This window comes from Ambystoma mexicanum, chromosome 3p (assembly GCF_040938575.1).
Source record: "Ambystoma mexicanum isolate Mex_15411 chromosome 3p, UKY_AmexF1_1, whole genome shotgun sequence".
In the NCBI taxonomy this organism is placed as follows: domain Eukaryota; kingdom Metazoa; phylum Chordata; class Amphibia; order Caudata; family Ambystomatidae; genus Ambystoma; species Ambystoma mexicanum.
Genome location: NC_090925.1, coordinates 927003787 through 927020943, shown reverse-complemented (window position 1 = coordinate 927020943; position 17157 = coordinate 927003787). Strand labels below are relative to the sequence as shown.

The following is a 17157-nucleotide window of genomic DNA, read 5'->3' as shown; positions in this document are numbered from 1 at the left end:
ACCTCTGTCCCTGGTGGCCTCATGTCATCATGGGGTGGACAATGTTCGGGCGGATATGCTTAGCCGCCGGTTCCCCTCTTCGGAACTGGTTCTGTCAGACAGGGTGTTTGCAGGGATCCGTGTCGGGTTCAGCTCCTGGTTATGGATCTCTGTCTCTGCGAAGGTTCTGCTCTTCTGCTCCTGTTTCCCTGCCGCAGGGGCTTGTGGGTGGGTGGATGCTCTTGCTGTGGGGTGGCCTTGGAGTCTCTTTTATGCATTTCCCTCCTCTCCCCTTTCTTTCCTGCTGTGGTCTAGCGCATCAGGGAGAGCGGGTCCACTGTGCTGTTTGCTCTGTTTTGGCCCTGCCGGAGCTGGTTCCCCTCCCTGTTGGAATTTCAGACCCGGGAACCTTGGTTGATTCCGAGGTGGCCTTGTCACCCTGCACGCAGGTCTGGGGTTTGAGGTCAGACCGATTCAATGGGCGGTTTGGCTATTGCACGGTCTCTGATCTCCCAGGGTTTGGTTTTTCGGGTCCTGTGGTCGAGTCTATCATTAATGCTTGTAGACCTTCTACTCTGAAGGTGTATGACAAACACTGGGGCCACTTTCGGGATATGTGGGCGGTCTGTGTTTCACCCCCCCCCACCCCTCCTCTGTGTTCCGGTCTGCCCGATATTATCCAGTACCTCCTAGTAGGGGTTTGACAAGGGCCTGGTGATCAACACTCTTTGCTCCCAATGGGCCTTCATTACATTCCTCTAAGGGGACTCTGAGGGTCACTTGGATGGGGAGGTCTTGGTGGGGAAGTTGCTTCGGGGTCTCTTTCTTCCCGTCCTTGTACTTATAAAGGCCTTCTCCCTTTGGGATCTCCCTCTTGTCTTGAGGTTCCTTCAGGTGCCTCCCTTGAGCCACTGTCGGAAATTGACATCAAGCACTTTACACTAATGACTGCTTTTCTGATCGCTATCACATCTGCCCGTAAGCTGGGGGAGATTGGGGCTCTGTTGTCATCCCCCTTTCTTGAGGGTTCTACCGGACGCTGTGATCCGAAGTTCTGCCTAAGGTTGTGTCTTGGTTTCACACCGCTCGGGATCTGGTTCTCCCTGCATTTTTCCAGGATCCACAGACGCCGGACGAGGTGGCTTGGCATGCCATTGATGTGCTGCGGGCGGTTCTGGAGTATTTTGCTTGGACTGCCCCCTTTTTGGCAGTCTGATACTTTTGACCCCGCTGGTGCGGGACAGAAGGCCTATGTGGTTTCCATTAGCCGGTGGATCCATGCTGTTGTCTCCATGGCTTATGTGGCTTCTGACCTGCCTGTGCCTGCCCACGTTCAGGGTCGCCCTACCAGGGGTTTGGCTGCTTCCTGGGCGGATGCTAGGGGGGAGGGAGGGGTTCTCTACAGTGGATTTGTAGGTCAGCCACCTGTGCAGATCAGAGCACTTTTTGTCAACCACTATCGGTTGAATGTCTCCCACTCTGGAGATGGTTCCTTCAGGGTTAGGATTTATCTGTTGGGATGTGATTTTGGAGTCATTAAAGGTGTGTTTTTTTGTTCTGTACTTTCTGTCTCTGTGTCTCATTGAGACCTCTCCCTGTTGCTGTTACGGTATGCCTCATGATTTAAGTACTGGGACGAGGAAGAGTGGACGTGAAGGTAATGCTCTGATTACTTACCGGTAATCTTCATTAGTCCTACCCTCCTCCTCACAGTACTGACGACCCTCCTCTCTGGCTTGGATATTTTAAACTGGATGCCGTGAGTTAAGGGGAGAAGTTATACAGAAAAAAGAAATAGAAGGTCCTGTGTCGGAAGCAGGGGCCTCATGATGTAAGTTCCGTGACGAGGAACAGTAGGACTAAGAGTAATGCAGAGTACCATAAGTAATCAGAGCTTTAGTTACCTCTGGGAAGCGGAGAGTTTGTACCTCTCAAGTTGAAAATCTAACTTCCACATGATAGACAAACTAACCTTTTGTCCCTCATAAATGACCCGTTATGGTTTAAATGTCTTCTAGACATGTTTGAATGCTCCTTCAGACATATTCTCAAGCACCCATAGCCAATGCAGGTTACGTTTGGCCAGGGAGTCAAAAGTAGCTTCTCTAGATTATTCTAAACTACACGCGGGTGCTAAATTGCTCCTGGCAATTAAGAACCATGACAAAGCAATGCAACGTAAAAAAAAGGGAAGACCGGACGAACACTTGCCTTTGCTTGATTAATGCATTAAGCTTCAATTGCATCATGACAGTGTGAGCTGGGAAGGTGTATCCTCTGGAGGAAGGGTGACTCATTCATGGTTCACTAGTCACAACATCGATTAACTGGTCCATCTTTGTAGCTATCTGCTAGAGATCCCTTTCCTTATTGCAGAAATCTGCAGCTCATCAAGTATTCCAAAGGCAGAGATGAAGGATATTTCTACACCACTGTACAGAAATGTCTTGGGGGAGGAGGGGGGAAACCAGCATAATATCCTGTCCATAAAATGTGGCCTCTGAGCAACAAAAAAAAAACGGGGCTTTTATGCAGTTTCACACAACCCGCCTTGTACAGAAAAGCAAGTAAGATACACTTAGTATTTTCTAACAGTACATCTTGGGTGCACAGCTTTTACAGTACCATCTGAGTTTGATGCAATAGTGCACGGCTAACCTACATGACCAGCACCTCTTTGGGATATTTCCTTCGCACATATTTACTTAAACTGCGGACTCAGCTGCCACGTGGTTACCGTTTCAGTTCTTGAGCAAGTGAACACAAATCTGGTGTGTCTTGGCTCCCTTTAGTGTAGCTATCTGTACCAGGGCCACGCTGCCCTCAGACCCAAATGTGTTACTATCTGTATTCAGTAAAGAGCTGTCACAGGGACCCCAGTACCCGTGCTACATGCTTGTATCAATCAGTGTAAAGCTGTAGTCTCTGTGGCACAAAATATGGTTATTTGTCCTGGGTTGTGCTGCTTGAGGGACTTCAAGTGTGCACCCATCCACCCACGTGCAGCTTTTTGCTCCAGGACCTAGCCCCAGACCTCTGACTGTTCCTGTTTGTCTATATGCAGGGTCCAAGCTGCGTGTATAGTGTTTGTACAATAGAGGGACTCTCTTATGTTGACAATGTGTGCCTATTCTTCCCAAGCTGACCTCCCTGAGGTTCACCATCTGAATTGTTCATGGGTTTCTGGTACTGGTCATACATTGATTTATTGATTTAGATGTTGACAATCAGATGTCTTCTAAATTGAGAGTTGGCTTTCTGGGTCCTAAATGGAAGGTTTGCCTGTATTGCATCAAAGGTATACAGGTATACTGACCAATCGGTCTTCATACCCGGGCGTTCCACAGCCCTTGAATTATGTCGACTCTTTTAAAATTCTAGTCCAGGTGGATCTGTCAGCCCAGTTAGTGGCAGCTACACTAGACACACAAGGCCTTTTTGATTCGGTCTCCTGGCAATTTATGTATGCAGTGTTGTGCAAATGTATCTTTGGCCCTTGTTTTATATCATGGGTGTGGCTACTTATGCCTCTCCATCTGTCAGGGCCAGTTCAAATGGAATACTCTCAAACCCTTTTCACATAGCTATGGGAACGCGCCAGACTGAAACACGGGCATAGGGATATTCATCTGACTGATGAACCCAAGATTATATCTCTCTATGCTTATGATGCAATACTTTACATGATGGTACCTCCTATACACCTGGCCCTGATTTATGCAGGATGTTCTCGTCTTTGGGGAGCTGTTTTGTCTTAGAGTTCTGCTCAAAAGTCTGACATCTTCCCAGTGAACGCAGTGAGTGAGCCGCAGGACCTACTTGGTTTCTCCTGGGCCAGACGAGATAAGACACTTGGGGATCACAGTAACCAGCCATCACACTTCACTGTTCCATGCAACTATGGGGTATACATGTCACACCTCACACTGAAACTGAAGGCCTGGGCGCAATTACCACTGACTGCTGCAGGGAAAATAGCCTTGCTTAAGATGGTAATCCTCCCTGTTGGGATAGTTATTCTAAGGTTCACCTAAGGGCTTCATGAACCCATACATCTGAGACAGTACATAAGCTCCACTGCCTTAGTATAAGGCTGTATCACCTGAGAAGGAGGTTCCATGGATAGAAAGCCAGGCTTCTCTTAGGAGGGAGAGGGCTGTAGCTTGGTACACAGAAGTTGTAGAATACATACGGTCCAAAGGAACACAAACACTATGTATTGTACAAATCAAGGGTTTATTTAAATACAAGTAGGCCAAGGTGAATCTTGGGTTAATAAGTACTATCCCGTTTTATATATAAACACAGATGATAAAAACCAACTCCATACTTGAGGGATACCAAAAGTATAACCTTATTAAGAATAGCTATCAGCAGTTCAAGGTGAGTCAAGCCTGTAACACATTCTAAGTGCAATCCGCTATTCTTGGGGACTAAAACCAGGTAACATATACTTTTTGAATACAGACAGTAATTCAAGGGTAGTGCACCCTGTCGGTCATGCTGTGACTCTGTTAAGAAATCGCTTAGTAAACCAACCCTGTTACCAGATACTTTTCTGAATAGTGGAACACACATTCATGGAACAGTAGGAACCTGTTACTAAGTTTAGGATAACCTCCAGTTATACCAGGTAACATAATGTTGTAATAAAACGGATTACAGTTGCTTTTCAGATCAGTAAAACACAGATTAAGATGCGCAATAACTCATCACACTTTTTAGATTTCATAAGCAGACCATGGTCGGTAAAATGCACAGTACGCTTATTCAGAATGCTACTCCGCTATTCAAGGTAGGTAAAACCCAAGGCAGTCTTATTCTAGACAGGCTATGCAGCAAGTTAGGGGAAGCAAAACCTAGTTGGTGAATTTATACACTTATTCTCTGAAAGAAATAGTTAGGTGAAGCCAACAACATTAACTTTGGGAAGAGAAGGTTCCAATTCACTTGTAAGTAAAATAACCCTATATACTTTTATGAATGGCATAATACATTCTAAGGTAAGTAAGAATGTTTGTAACTGTTCATATTTCAGAGGAACAGTTACCAATACAACCCCTACATCAGTACAACTACTACATCATTAAACACTTTCAACACTTAGTTCAAGGCAAAGGCTTGACCTTGTAAGTCCTTCCCTAATCTTGAAGCATAGTTTTCTCAGTGGCAGAAGGGGCTCCCAAGTTCTCTAGAGACCAGAATTTGGCAGGGTCGGTATAGGCATAGAATGCTGAACAGTCTGAACTCCTGAGGAAGGTTCTTTAAGTAAAGTAAGTACTTTACTTTAGAGTTGCAGAAAGGGTCCAGGGACTTCAGAGAAGACACCCTAGAGAGATTCCAGCTTTGGACCTGGCTGAACTGGATGAGGGAACTCCCAATTGCATGAATCACCCCCAATGTGTTAGAGAAATCGCACAAGGCTTTAGGTAATACCCAAGCCAACACAGTACCTCAGCGGAGGAGTTTGCAGCTGGATGTCTTCAGGATCTGTAGCCAAAAACCTGGTCCTTGAATTCCTTGTCGTGGTGGCTGAAGAAAGGACACTGGAAGGGAATTTGCATCAGGGCTCCAGGCAAGAGTTTCTTCGAGGCTGGTCACGGCTCTGTGGTTTTGGCAGCCATTTCAGGATTCAGGAGAAGACTGAATATCGCTGGTTGGATTCTCGTCGCTTATCTGGTCCAGCACTCAGGTGAGGGCACTTAAGGAATCGAGTCTCTGGAGGTCCAGTGGGATGCCACCAACGTTCCGGCGAGATTCGTTAGCCGATGCACAGCACAATGGCTCGAGTCTCAGGCTATTGAGGTATTGCAGCCCAGCCAGGTGGCTGCACACCATGGGATGGCTCAAAATGCAGGTGGTCTTCAGACTAGTGGATCACACTTGTCTCTGGGTAGGAGTCGTTGCGCTCGCGACCCCCTAGGTGGATTGGAAGGTAGGGTTGCAGCAGGCTCCTGTTACACTGCAGCCTCTCTGGTCGCTGGAAATCTCAACAGCTGTCCTTTCTTCATCTCCCTCTTTGGTTTCAGCTCCAGTGGTCGGCTTGTCAGCAGCTTCCAGGTTCGGAGTATTTAACAGGAACTACAGCACAATTTCTGTATTCTCTCCCTGCATTTACAGAAAGGGGCGGGCTGGCTGGGCAATCTGGACAGCCAGCCCCCCACTGGGAGTTGGTTCCTTTCAGGCAAGGTGAAAGACAAAGGACTGCAGAGTTTTGGACTCCTCCCTCGCTTCCTACCTTCAGACACTCTGGAGCCTGGGCAGGAAATCCAAGGGAGTCCGCTGAAGACAAAACTTCCACTGAGGTAGTTTCTGCCTAGAATGGCAGGGGAAGACAACAAACAGCAAACACACATAGCGAAAAAAGGAGCCCACCATTTTAGAAAAAATGGTGGCCCTTCTGTGCATTACAAGGCTGAATTAACAGCCTGCGAGTAATGGTGACTAAAAGTAGTTACACTGCCACCATCATGTAAACTCGGAAGTAACACAATGTTAACAGCTAAGTAAGAAAAAAAATACATTGTATCCCCCAGCACTTCACATAAGGTGGGGAGTACTGGCTCACTTAAACAAAATGTAAAGAGGATGAAAACCACTCTTTACTCCTTGGGAACAGTAGTTTACCCAAGTACATTAAAGAGAAATTAACAGAGGGACCCAAAGGGGCAACCCAGCCTAAGCCAAAAAAGTTGTAGGGAACTAGAACTTCAAACATACACTCGAGTGACATGAAAAGGTCACCCATAAAGACTAGGTGACTGGGGGAAAAAAGATTCCCCTTCACCTAGGGACAAAGTAAAATAGTTACTAACTCCAAGCAAAAGGTTCGGAGGTTGACACAGGTCAGGAAGATTGATCATAAATATGAAAATCTTACCTAACGCTGCCAAAATATCCCATTATGGCCACGCGCCGGATTCAAGCACCCTGGTAGCTTTACTCGGCCATACAGATAAGGAGTGTATCGGCCACTTTTGCTCCCTAAAAATGGGCAAATATTTCGCCCCCGCCCCCAAAACAAAATGGAGTATAAAAATGGGAAATGGACATCTAGGACCTTGTGCCCCTGATTTCACCTAAACGGTTCCATGGATGTGTTTAGACCAGTATTTTGTGTACTATCACAGGAAGAAGCGACTATTATAATGGTAGAGTTCAAATGTATCCTTTTAATATGCATGAATAACTTGGCGCAAAGATGTATTTCTCACAAAAACATTTGTTTTACAATTGAACATGTTTACTGATTTACAAAATACTCCCACTGGGAAAGGGACTTAGGATTTTACTCCCTAAACATCATTTTACTCCCAACTTTCAAAAATGGGGAGTAAAATACTCCCAATTCAAAATCTGGCTCTATTTATACATTCACGTGGCACTCTGGATCGGTACACCTTAAATGGGACACATTGTCTATGCCTCACTCACAGCAGGGGTTGCTGCTCCTAATTTGAAGATGTACTGGATGGCAGTAAAAGCTCAACAAGTAGCCTTCTAATTGATTAACGATGTACCCAATCAACACGTTATACTTGAAAGATATTCTGTAGGGCAGTGGGATATTACATCACTGGCAATTCTCCTGTTTGTAGACTCCTGCCCCATAGACCCTGCGATCAGTGCTCCAGATATGATTTTGAGGTGGGAGTATTTTACGCATGATTTTTCAAATTAGAGCGTAAATGCAATTTCAAGAGTAAAAGTTCGTTTTCTCCTCTGCAAGAGAGTAAAACGTATCCAACACATACGTTATGGGTATGAACACATTTTAAAAGGGTGCGTGCTTTATTGTGTTGCTCGCTTAGCTGTCACAGATTTGGTCTTTCAGTTGGAAATTCACCATCATGCATAAGAAGGCTATGCTGCTGACAAAAGAAATGCTACATTGCCATCTAGTGGTGGAAAGTATGTTTTTTTTAATGAATAAATCAAAGCGTACACGGTACGTACGCAGTATAAAATTAAATGGTCCGTATTTGCCATATTTACATGCGTAAAAGGGCAAGATGTGCACGTTAACTGGTAGGCTGCCTGCGATTGAGACTGCTTTGGCTTGGTGCAAATGTGGAGACTTCTTGGTGTGGCCCACACCTTTTCATTGAGGCTTCCTGTTATGGAACTTTATTCCAACCCTTCCCCATGATAGACTTCACTACTGAGCGGCAGTGGGTACGGAATGGGTTTGGTTGGCTGGAGTACATGTATATTGATCGGAATATCGCTGCTGAGGATGTACCTGCACTTGCACATCACAAATCTTCACAGTAGCTTTGCTACACTGGGTTGCAAAGTGTTCAAAAGGCTATGGGTGTAGTTTCTGGCGAGGCCCTCCAACGACCCAAAGCTGGAATTTATAATGGGGGCATATGATGTTAAGCAAGATTGTATGTTGTATCCCTGTGGGTGACTACACCAGCCTTGTTCTCTTCGCAATAGATAACCCACCCTTTGGTATAGGCCTGTACTACACAAGTTGGTAGAGTGACTGAACAACCAGGCTTATCTCAAGAGGCGTCAATGTGAGCTGTAGGGTTGTAACATAGTCACAGTGACAAGTATTCAAATAACACTTATACTCGAGGTTTCTTGATTACTAATTATTTATTAATTTAACAGTACATTTTAAAATAATCCTTCTTTAGAAGGGGCAATTGGCAACAATAAAATACACTTCTAGGACACTGTGGACATGAAAATATCACTTTTTACACTTAAATGCACTACTGAAGTTATGGAAAAAAGGTTAGGGAAGGAAATAAAGGTAAAAAGGTTTCTCAAACGGGTAAGCACTTTTGAATCCCCCAATTAAATATAAGTTAACCCTTTCCAAGCTATACAAGTAAGGTGTATATATGACTTTTTGGAGGGACAGATCAACACAAAGTCAGAGGGTAAGAAGAGTCTTCAGGGAGCTGGAAAGCCAATGTAAATTGAGCAAAGTCTAGGGGAGCTGAGGCACTTCTTGAAGATAGATCAAAAGTTTTGCACAATAGTGTTGTTGTAAAAAGAATCACTGTTGGGCCACAAGAAGGGAGGCTTGTGAGAAGCAAAGATGCAAGCAACTCTGCGAAGGGCAGCAAAATGCAAGTCTCCAGTGAGGGCAAGCAAGCTACACACACAGGTAAGTACCCCTAGTTGCACAGTACCTTGAAGGTTCCAGCTGGCTTCTGTTCCTGTTGTTACTGGGCCTCAGTCGTGGGGACTAGAGGGCGTACGTCTGTGTACCCTTCACTATGGTTTGAAGGTCGTCGGCAGCAATGGGCACGACCCAGATCAGCGGCACTTAACGGTTTCAGCTACTTGCAAATGGCACCACCACGGTTCTTGGACACCTTGCAGACTTTAGTTGCTTCTGGGGTCCAGCACTCTGAGGTGGCTCAGGCTTGGTTAGCCCTGCTTCGAGGGAGTCCGGAGGATCTTCCTGGAGCTCGGGTCCAGCTTAAAGGTGATGCACTCGTCCTGGTGTTCCTCTCCCCTGGCACTCCTTTCCTGCAGCAGCAAAGAAGTACAGCCAGCAGAGAGGGGTTCCAGGCAAGTTCGTCTTGGGGCTGATTGGTCCCACCAACCCATGGGGAGAATGTCGTCCTTTCCGGACTCCTCCAGTCGATTAGAATTTCAGAGCTTCAGCAATGCAGCAGGGCTTCACCGGGTAAACCAACGGTCCAAGAAGCTGCAACAAGCTTCTCTTCCTTTTTCTTCTTTGGTTCCTTCGCCCAGTGGTTGACTCTCCCCTCCTTGCAAAAGACCTCGTCTTTTATGCAATTCTCTCCCAGCTGTCACTGTGGCTTCTGGTTGTTCCTTCAGTGCATTCATCCCAGTCGATGTCTGGTGGCGCCCTATGTCCCCAAGGCTTTTACATGGTTCTATGTTCCTCTATGAACTGGGACTGTTGTAGATTGCTCTGTTAACCTGATTTACTGCTTCTACAATATGTACACCTTGTCTGAGTAAGATGTGATTCCAAGTGCTTTAGTAAAGAAAGTGGAAAAAGAAAAAAAAAAAATACAAGGCTCCATCCTACTCATGAGTTCTAACCATACTGAAACGTGTCGGGGGTTGCTGTTGGTACTTTTGTTCGAAGGAGAATTGCCTAGCAGTTCGGTGCTGGACTGCCCCAGGGCAGGGCAAAGACTGATATGTTTTGGATATTTCTTCTCTGTGAAAGATGGTGAGCTAAAGACTCTGGGTAAGTTTCTTGTAACCAGGACAAATGTCTGGCAGAGGGACTGCTAGGACCCCCGTTGGTAACCAAGGAGACCAAGCACAGGTATTTTCGGGAACCTCCCTTGCTTCCTGCCCTGTCAGACACAGGCTTCACCAGTGAATCCTGCCAAAGACAAAATGAACAAAGGGGCCAAACCTGGTTTGGCGTGCAGAGTAAATCTCAAGAAGGACCTTTCCAACAAGAAATGGGGCAAAAAGATCGGGGCCATTTTGACAAAATGGGCACCCATTTGTGCAATCCTGCAGCTGAGTATACAGCCTGCGGTAAAAATACACAATGGTAAGAAAAAGTAAACCACTGCTACCAGCCATTAATTGTAGAAAGGGTGACATAGAAATGTTACATGACAAGGTAGACCAAGGGGTTACTAGGTAACCCTTCCAGGACTCTATGTAAGCTAGTGTGTGGGTTGGGTCTACAAAGAGAAAAAGCTAAGTAAGGTAAATTTCACTTTACTACTCTTGGAAACAGTAGTTTATCCAAGAGAAGGTATTTAAACCTTGGAGAAATCCAAAGGACTTCTCTGTGACACTGCACTGAGGGTGCTGTGTGTCAATACTAAAAGATGCCTATGGAGTTTGTCAGACTCCAAAAGAAACACCGGGTTCAAATCAAAGAAAAACGCACAAGGGAGTAGGGAAAAGGTCACACTTCTCCAGGGGTCTCTAATGTAGAAGGGAATTAACACAGAAATGAGAATCCTCCCTAACATATGGCACCCGGGGCATTGTCTCTACTTAATAAGGTTTGGTCCACGACCACAATAGTCTTCCCCCGCCCTCCACCCAGCAAGGCCCCAGCTAAATGTGCGCATGACATGGGACTAGACATCACTGATGAAATCTTGAGGGAGATGTGCACACAGACCTGAGAGGTCTCTTAAAACTCCAGGTTTTGCCTAGTACAGCTAAAAGTGCTTCATAAATATTACTACACGATGGCCAGATTGAAGATCTTTTCTCAAGCTAATACCTGCTTTAGGGCAGAGGATGCTGGGTACTTTCATATGGTGTGTAATTGTCTGGCGCGAGATGGATATTGGAATGATTGTTCTGCCCTTACAGATATGCTTTGTTGTAAGCTGAATGCCACCCCTTTTGTAAAGCCTTTTCCATGTATTTGAGGACGTAGTGGGGCTTGTGTGCAAGTGTGCTAGGCTGTTTACTTCTGGCAGTACACTGAATATTTTTTACTATGGCTCAAGCATGCAGCAGCCATTTTTAAGCAGTTACTGGGTTTACTTACCTGGGCCAATGATACTGAAGACCAATGGGCTGTGATGCAACCGGCAGAAAATAGCCCAATTGATATTTGGCAACCTTTCATATTGTATTTGCAGCGCACGCAGGATGATTTTTGTCCAGACTAGTCTGGTTGTTCTCTCAGTGCATTAATCCCAGTCGATGTCTGGTGGCGCCCTATGTTGCCAACGCTTTTTGCATGGTTATATGTTCATCTATGAACTGGGACTGTTGTAGATTGCTCTGTTGACCTGATTTACTGCTTCTACAATATGTACACCTTGTCTGAATAAGATGTGATTCAAAGTGCTTTAATAAAGAAAGTAAAAAAAAAAAGGGGGAATACAAGGTTCCCTCCTATTTGGTTCAGGTCTGTACGTTATGCATGTTGCTTTTTTCTTAGTTTAGTGCCATCTAATCTACACCTTCATTTTGGATGTTGGTGGTCCATGCTAATGTTCCTAATTCTGATTCTATTTAGTGCCATTGGAAGGGGATCCATAGTTTGGAGGTTTAGTACAGTTAATTATGACTCCCTAAATTGTGGATGTATTGTATTCTCTTCCCCCCCCCAGCTCCCCTCATATGAATCAGTCACTTGATTTATGGCAGTGTGAAAATTATTTATGGTCATCTGATTGCCCCTTATGTTATATGGCATTTGTATAGCACCTAGTGACATTGGTATGACCTCAAAAGTGCTGTAGGTGAACGCCCTTTGAGGACCTAAGTCTGAGGTATGAGAAATTGATAAAGAGGATTTTAGAATGTGCGAGTGTGAAGTTTAGCCAGAGCAAAGGTAGGTAGGGGTGGCTAAGTCCTTGCTAGCGACCCATGGAGAACTGGCTTGTGAATGGGTGCTGTGAAGGACTGTCGGGAGGTATGCGAGTCAAGGAGACTGATTATGTGCCCAGCTAGTCCGAATTGTTTTGTGGGACTTAGTTGCATTCTAGTGGCAGAGGTGATATGCGAGGAGTTTGAGTAGTGGATGATTGCAGATGTGTGGCCGTGCTTTGGGAGGGATGCGGCTATCTTCCAATGAGATGTTGTGCATATGTACCAGTAAGTCATGGAGGATTTCTAGTTTCAACGATGGAGTGCTCATCCTATCATGTGGGTCTGCGGGAATCCTTTCAGTGTGCACTCAGAACTATCTATATAACTCGTTGGTGTCCCCACCTACCTGTCTAGGGGTGTAAGTTCACCCATGAGGCAAATTGGGTCAGTCATAATGCAGATGGGAAGACAGCCAGGTCTTGAGAGCCTTCCGGAAGGCGAAGTGATCCTCTATGTAGCAGATGCTAAAAGGAATAGAGTTCCATTTTGTGGGTGCTTGGAGGCAGAAGGAGGATTCCCCCTACTGGCGGAAGGGATGACAAGGAGGGGAGCTTTGCCTGAGATTTCTGTTGGGTCTGTAGGGGTTGAGCTTGTGTTGTAGATATTTGGGGCCTGTGTTGTGGGTGATGCACGTAGCCTTGAAGGTAGGCCGTTGCCCGATTTGAGAGCCAGTGAAGGAAAGTGTATAATCTCTTGGGCCTAACGCAAGAAAGGGCCTAGTTGTAGTGTGTTTGATCCATTGGAGTTCAAAGTTGAGATGCAGGCGCGCCTAGGTATAGGGTGTTGGCATAGTCGTGATTGCAGTGACTGGGCAGGGGAAGATGCATCTGAGAATGCGTAGATGTAGATGGCAGGATTTTGACAGTTGATGTGAGAGTTTCAGGTCTAAGTCCATGGTCCAATCAACGTTCTTTACTGTGTTGGAGGTAGGGGGAAGGCCTAGGGAGGATGGCCAAGGGATGGGTTGGGGATAGAGGTCAGTCTTCCCACAGATCACGATTTTAGATTTTCTAGGGTTGAAAAGGAGGTGTTTTGCCATCATCCAGTAGTCTTGTTTCTGCGAGGCATGAAGCGAGGTCGGGGGAGGGCTTGGAGGGGGTCCTTTGGGATTGTGATGATGATGATTTAGGTGCCATCTGCGTAGTTGTAGAAGAACAGACTGTGTGAACGGATAATGGTGGGGAAGGGGGCTCAGGTAGAGGTTAAAGAGCAGGGGTGGGGGAGGCACCCTTTGGTACTCCATTGGTGACAGGGAAAGAAGGGAGGAATGTGTGTATTTTGGGATCTTTTGGAGAGGAAGGAGGATATCCATTTCTGCTGCATTCCTGATGCAGAGGGAGTGGGGCCTTCCCGTGAGGGTGCAGTGGTACATGGTGTCAAAAGCCATCAAGGGGGATTAGTGCAGCACAAGGTGAGTCTGAGGTTCTTTTGAGGGCATCCCTATTCACCTCCTCATAGGAGTCTGAAGCCAGATGGGTTGGTTTTCATAGGAGCTTGGGTTCACTGAACAGGCATAGCTGGGAGTACGCTGTTCGATTACTTTGGCTATTAAACAATTATTTGAGATGGGTCTGTAGCTGGCGGATAGAAGGGGGTCAAGGAAGGTTTTTTTTGTTGTGCAGGGTTTTGATATGGGATTTCTGGCACTGCTGGGAACAGGCCCGAAACAAGATATTTTAATTATCGATCTTGCAATGCTACTGGCACAAGTTGAGGAAAGGATATTTTCTTGTCCAAGCTTTCCTTTTAGCTTTGTTGTGATATAAGGGCCTTGCTTCCTAACTGTGACTCTTCTCTTCCAGCTCTTCTGTTTTCTTGATATCATGGCTGTACGTGCTTCCTTTGAAAACAACAATGAGATTGGCTGTTTTGCCAAACTCACCAACACCTATTGCCTTGTTGCCATAGGAGGCTCTGAGAACTTCTACAGGTGAGTGGACGAAAGCAAAAGTTCTGGGGCACATATTTGTTTCAATACGAATACAGTTTCTTGTTAATCTCCCAGTATCGTCTTGCAGATCATCCCAATAGTCATTTATTAGTTGCATGAGATCGAAGCGGACTCAAGGGTGGATTTCTTACCGTTCAGACATTATTTACTGCTTGCCTACTTCTGTTGTGTGAACCACATTTTCGATCCTGCGGATACTGTGTTCAGGAAGATCTTGTTAGTTGGTGAGGGATAACTGTATGGTTTTCCCTGTTTCTCCAGACGGCTGGGTAGAATGTTCCCAAGGCCTTAGGACTTAAGTTCAGCCCATCTATATGTATGCAGTCCCTTCAGAACCGAATATTGCAGTTAAACCTCGACTTTATTTTATGCAAAATCGGTATATTGTGTAGATGCCAATAAGTTTACATAAAGAATAATGCCCATCGGGTCATTATAAATGTGCCATTTATGTTTAGCAGTGTTAAGAGTTGGTACAACATTTCAGAAGGTTTGATGTTGATTTTGAAACAATTTTTCTCAAGTAGCTTTCCAAGGCTACCAATTGGCGCTGCATCCCTAGCGTGGTGTGGCCCAGAAGAACAAGGCCAACCGCATAGAGTAACCATTGCATCGGATGACCGGCCAATCTAGGTCTAAATGCTTAGGCAGTTTTTAGCACCCGGCCAAAATTCAAAATAAAAAAAATTGGAACGGGACTGTGCCAGAATACAGCTCTGCTTCAGGCCCCGGAAGGTAGGAATCTGCTGAGTGAGCATGTCAGAAATGTCCATTCAGACTTGCAGAGATGTGTTGCTGTATAACCAGGAACATTTCTGGCAATACTTTTGCCAAGAAGTTCCTTATCCACACAGTCCAATGCTGTTTGAAAATCAGTAAATTCTACGTACAAGGATGTATTCTGCAGCAGCATTTTACCTTTAAATTCCCCCTCTCCCACCCCCCCCACCCGCACCCCAGCAAAAAAAGCATTTAAAGACATGCCTATACCTGCGACAAACCCTGAATGATGTGAATCAAAACCAGAACTTTCTTTCACCCATTGCAGAAATTCCTTGAAGATGAGGCAAACAATTTTCCAAGCGCCTCAGGAAGGGCGATCGGTCTATAACTCGCCGGCAAAGTGTTGTCGCCCTTCTTAAAAATTGGTACCACAATTGACTTGTGCCAGGACTCTGGAATATAACTCCTCTCAATCACATGTTGAAATAACAATAATATTTCTGCTCAGCTCTCCGGATGCAATTTGAACATTAAATTTGAAAGACCATCTGGCCCTGCGGCTCTCTAATTACTGTATCTAGAAAAAAGATATTGAATATCAAACTGTAATGCCCATTCCATCTCTTGATTATATTCCATTCCATCTCTTGATTATATTCCCAACAGATTGAGTGGACCACAGCAAAGTAAACAACTTCTTGAAATGCCCCACCCAAACCTCTTCCACAATTTTACTCATTTGGAGCGGGAGCTGTTGCATCCCATAACGATTCAATAGGTGCCAAACTTGCACAGTTTTTATTAGAAATGGCGGCCAGCATTAGTACACATCCTGCTGCCCCATTTTACTTTTATGGCCCTCCAGTTCTTAAATTGTTTCAGTTTCTTATTCTGGCCCCACTGGTTAACCAAATTAGATTTAGATGAGTCCCTTAAAGCTGCTCTTAGTTTATTTTTATTTTTACTCTGAACCGTACTGACAAACATATGTTTAAAGGTTAGCCTTTTATTCATAGTTTGTACATGAAAACAACCTCAGGGCAGGAATATAGTTGTCAATACAATCTCCTTCACCCGGCCCACTTCCAAAAGACCAACTTCCAAATGGGACCTCAGCTGGCGAGGGCCTTATCTGAACATCTTGGCCAAATCCTACCCCCATTAACTTCCAATGAGTGTGGAATCAAATGGATCAACCAGTCGGCTAAAACAATATGATGGTCACTGGCTTCCATTGTACGCCTCAATCAAGGGAAAGATATTGGCCATTACAAAAATTAAATCCATTGTGGCTACTTCAGTTCATCTATGCCAGGTCTGCTGTGGGGGGACGTCTAGCCTAATGTTACCGTTAATCATAATAAACCCTCGCTCCTGCATTAGGGTAGGCCATAAGGTGCCCCTTTGGTGAGCATCGGGAATGCCCCCAGCTGTCGAAGAGTACATATTTCCCACCAAAATACTTTGCAATTCAGGTAACCTGCAATAATAATAGCCGAAATAGCAGGGTCTAAAAAGCAAGCATCTAAATGATCTGCAACCGCATCCAGAAAGTCCTCATTACAGAGAGCTGCCGGATTCCATTAAGCATTAATCAAGGCAAAGAGACACAATTTATTTTGTGTAACTCTAAACAAATTTAGTAGCCAATAAATATGGTTTTGCAGCTTTCCAGTCTAACAGCTGCATACCCCGATCATTCCTCATAGCAGTTAGTCCTGAAAAAGGGCGTCCTTTGGCATTCTGTAAAGCCAGAGAAGCAACAATCGAATACCCATTCAAAACAGAAACTGGTCTCTTGCATCATAAACGCATCTAACTGGCCCAAACCCTTTTCCAGACCCCGCAGAAGATGCTGAAACCCAAAGCCCATTTAAGAGTCCATGCCGCTGCTCCAGTTAACTCTGGTTAGCTTTGTAGGCCAGAGCTCCCCCGGGAGCCAAGGCCAGTTATCTACCTCTTGCTGAATCTAGGGCTGCCTACGCATCACTTTGAACTGCCCCTTGCTTGAGAAAAAAGTAACCTTCATGGGCGGATAAGCCATCAAATCAAAACCAGATGTAAATACTGCAGCCTTTTCCCTAACCGATTAGAAAATAACCTCCTTGCTACCTTCTAGCACGCCGTAACCCATAGGTAACAAATATTGCACTGCATTGGGTATAACATTTGCCGCCGTTCTTAAAGGAATTTGC

General features: G+C 45.3%; 1 protein-coding gene across 3 annotated transcripts in view; it reads left to right on the top strand.

Annotated features, from left to right (window-relative positions):
- The window catches only part of EIF6 (eukaryotic translation initiation factor 6), a 191471-nt gene that overhangs the window by 7551 nt on the left and 166763 nt on the right, over positions 1 to 17157 (top strand). For all 3 annotated transcript variants that reach the window (XM_069652215.1, XM_069652217.1, XM_069652216.1), the window contains exon 2: positions 14091 to 14218. In XM_069652215.1, the coding sequence (XP_069508316.1) occupies positions 14112 to 14218 (107 nt within the window). In that variant the 5' untranslated portion in view covers positions 14091 to 14111. The remainder of the gene's footprint in view (positions 1 to 14090; positions 14219 to 17157) is intronic.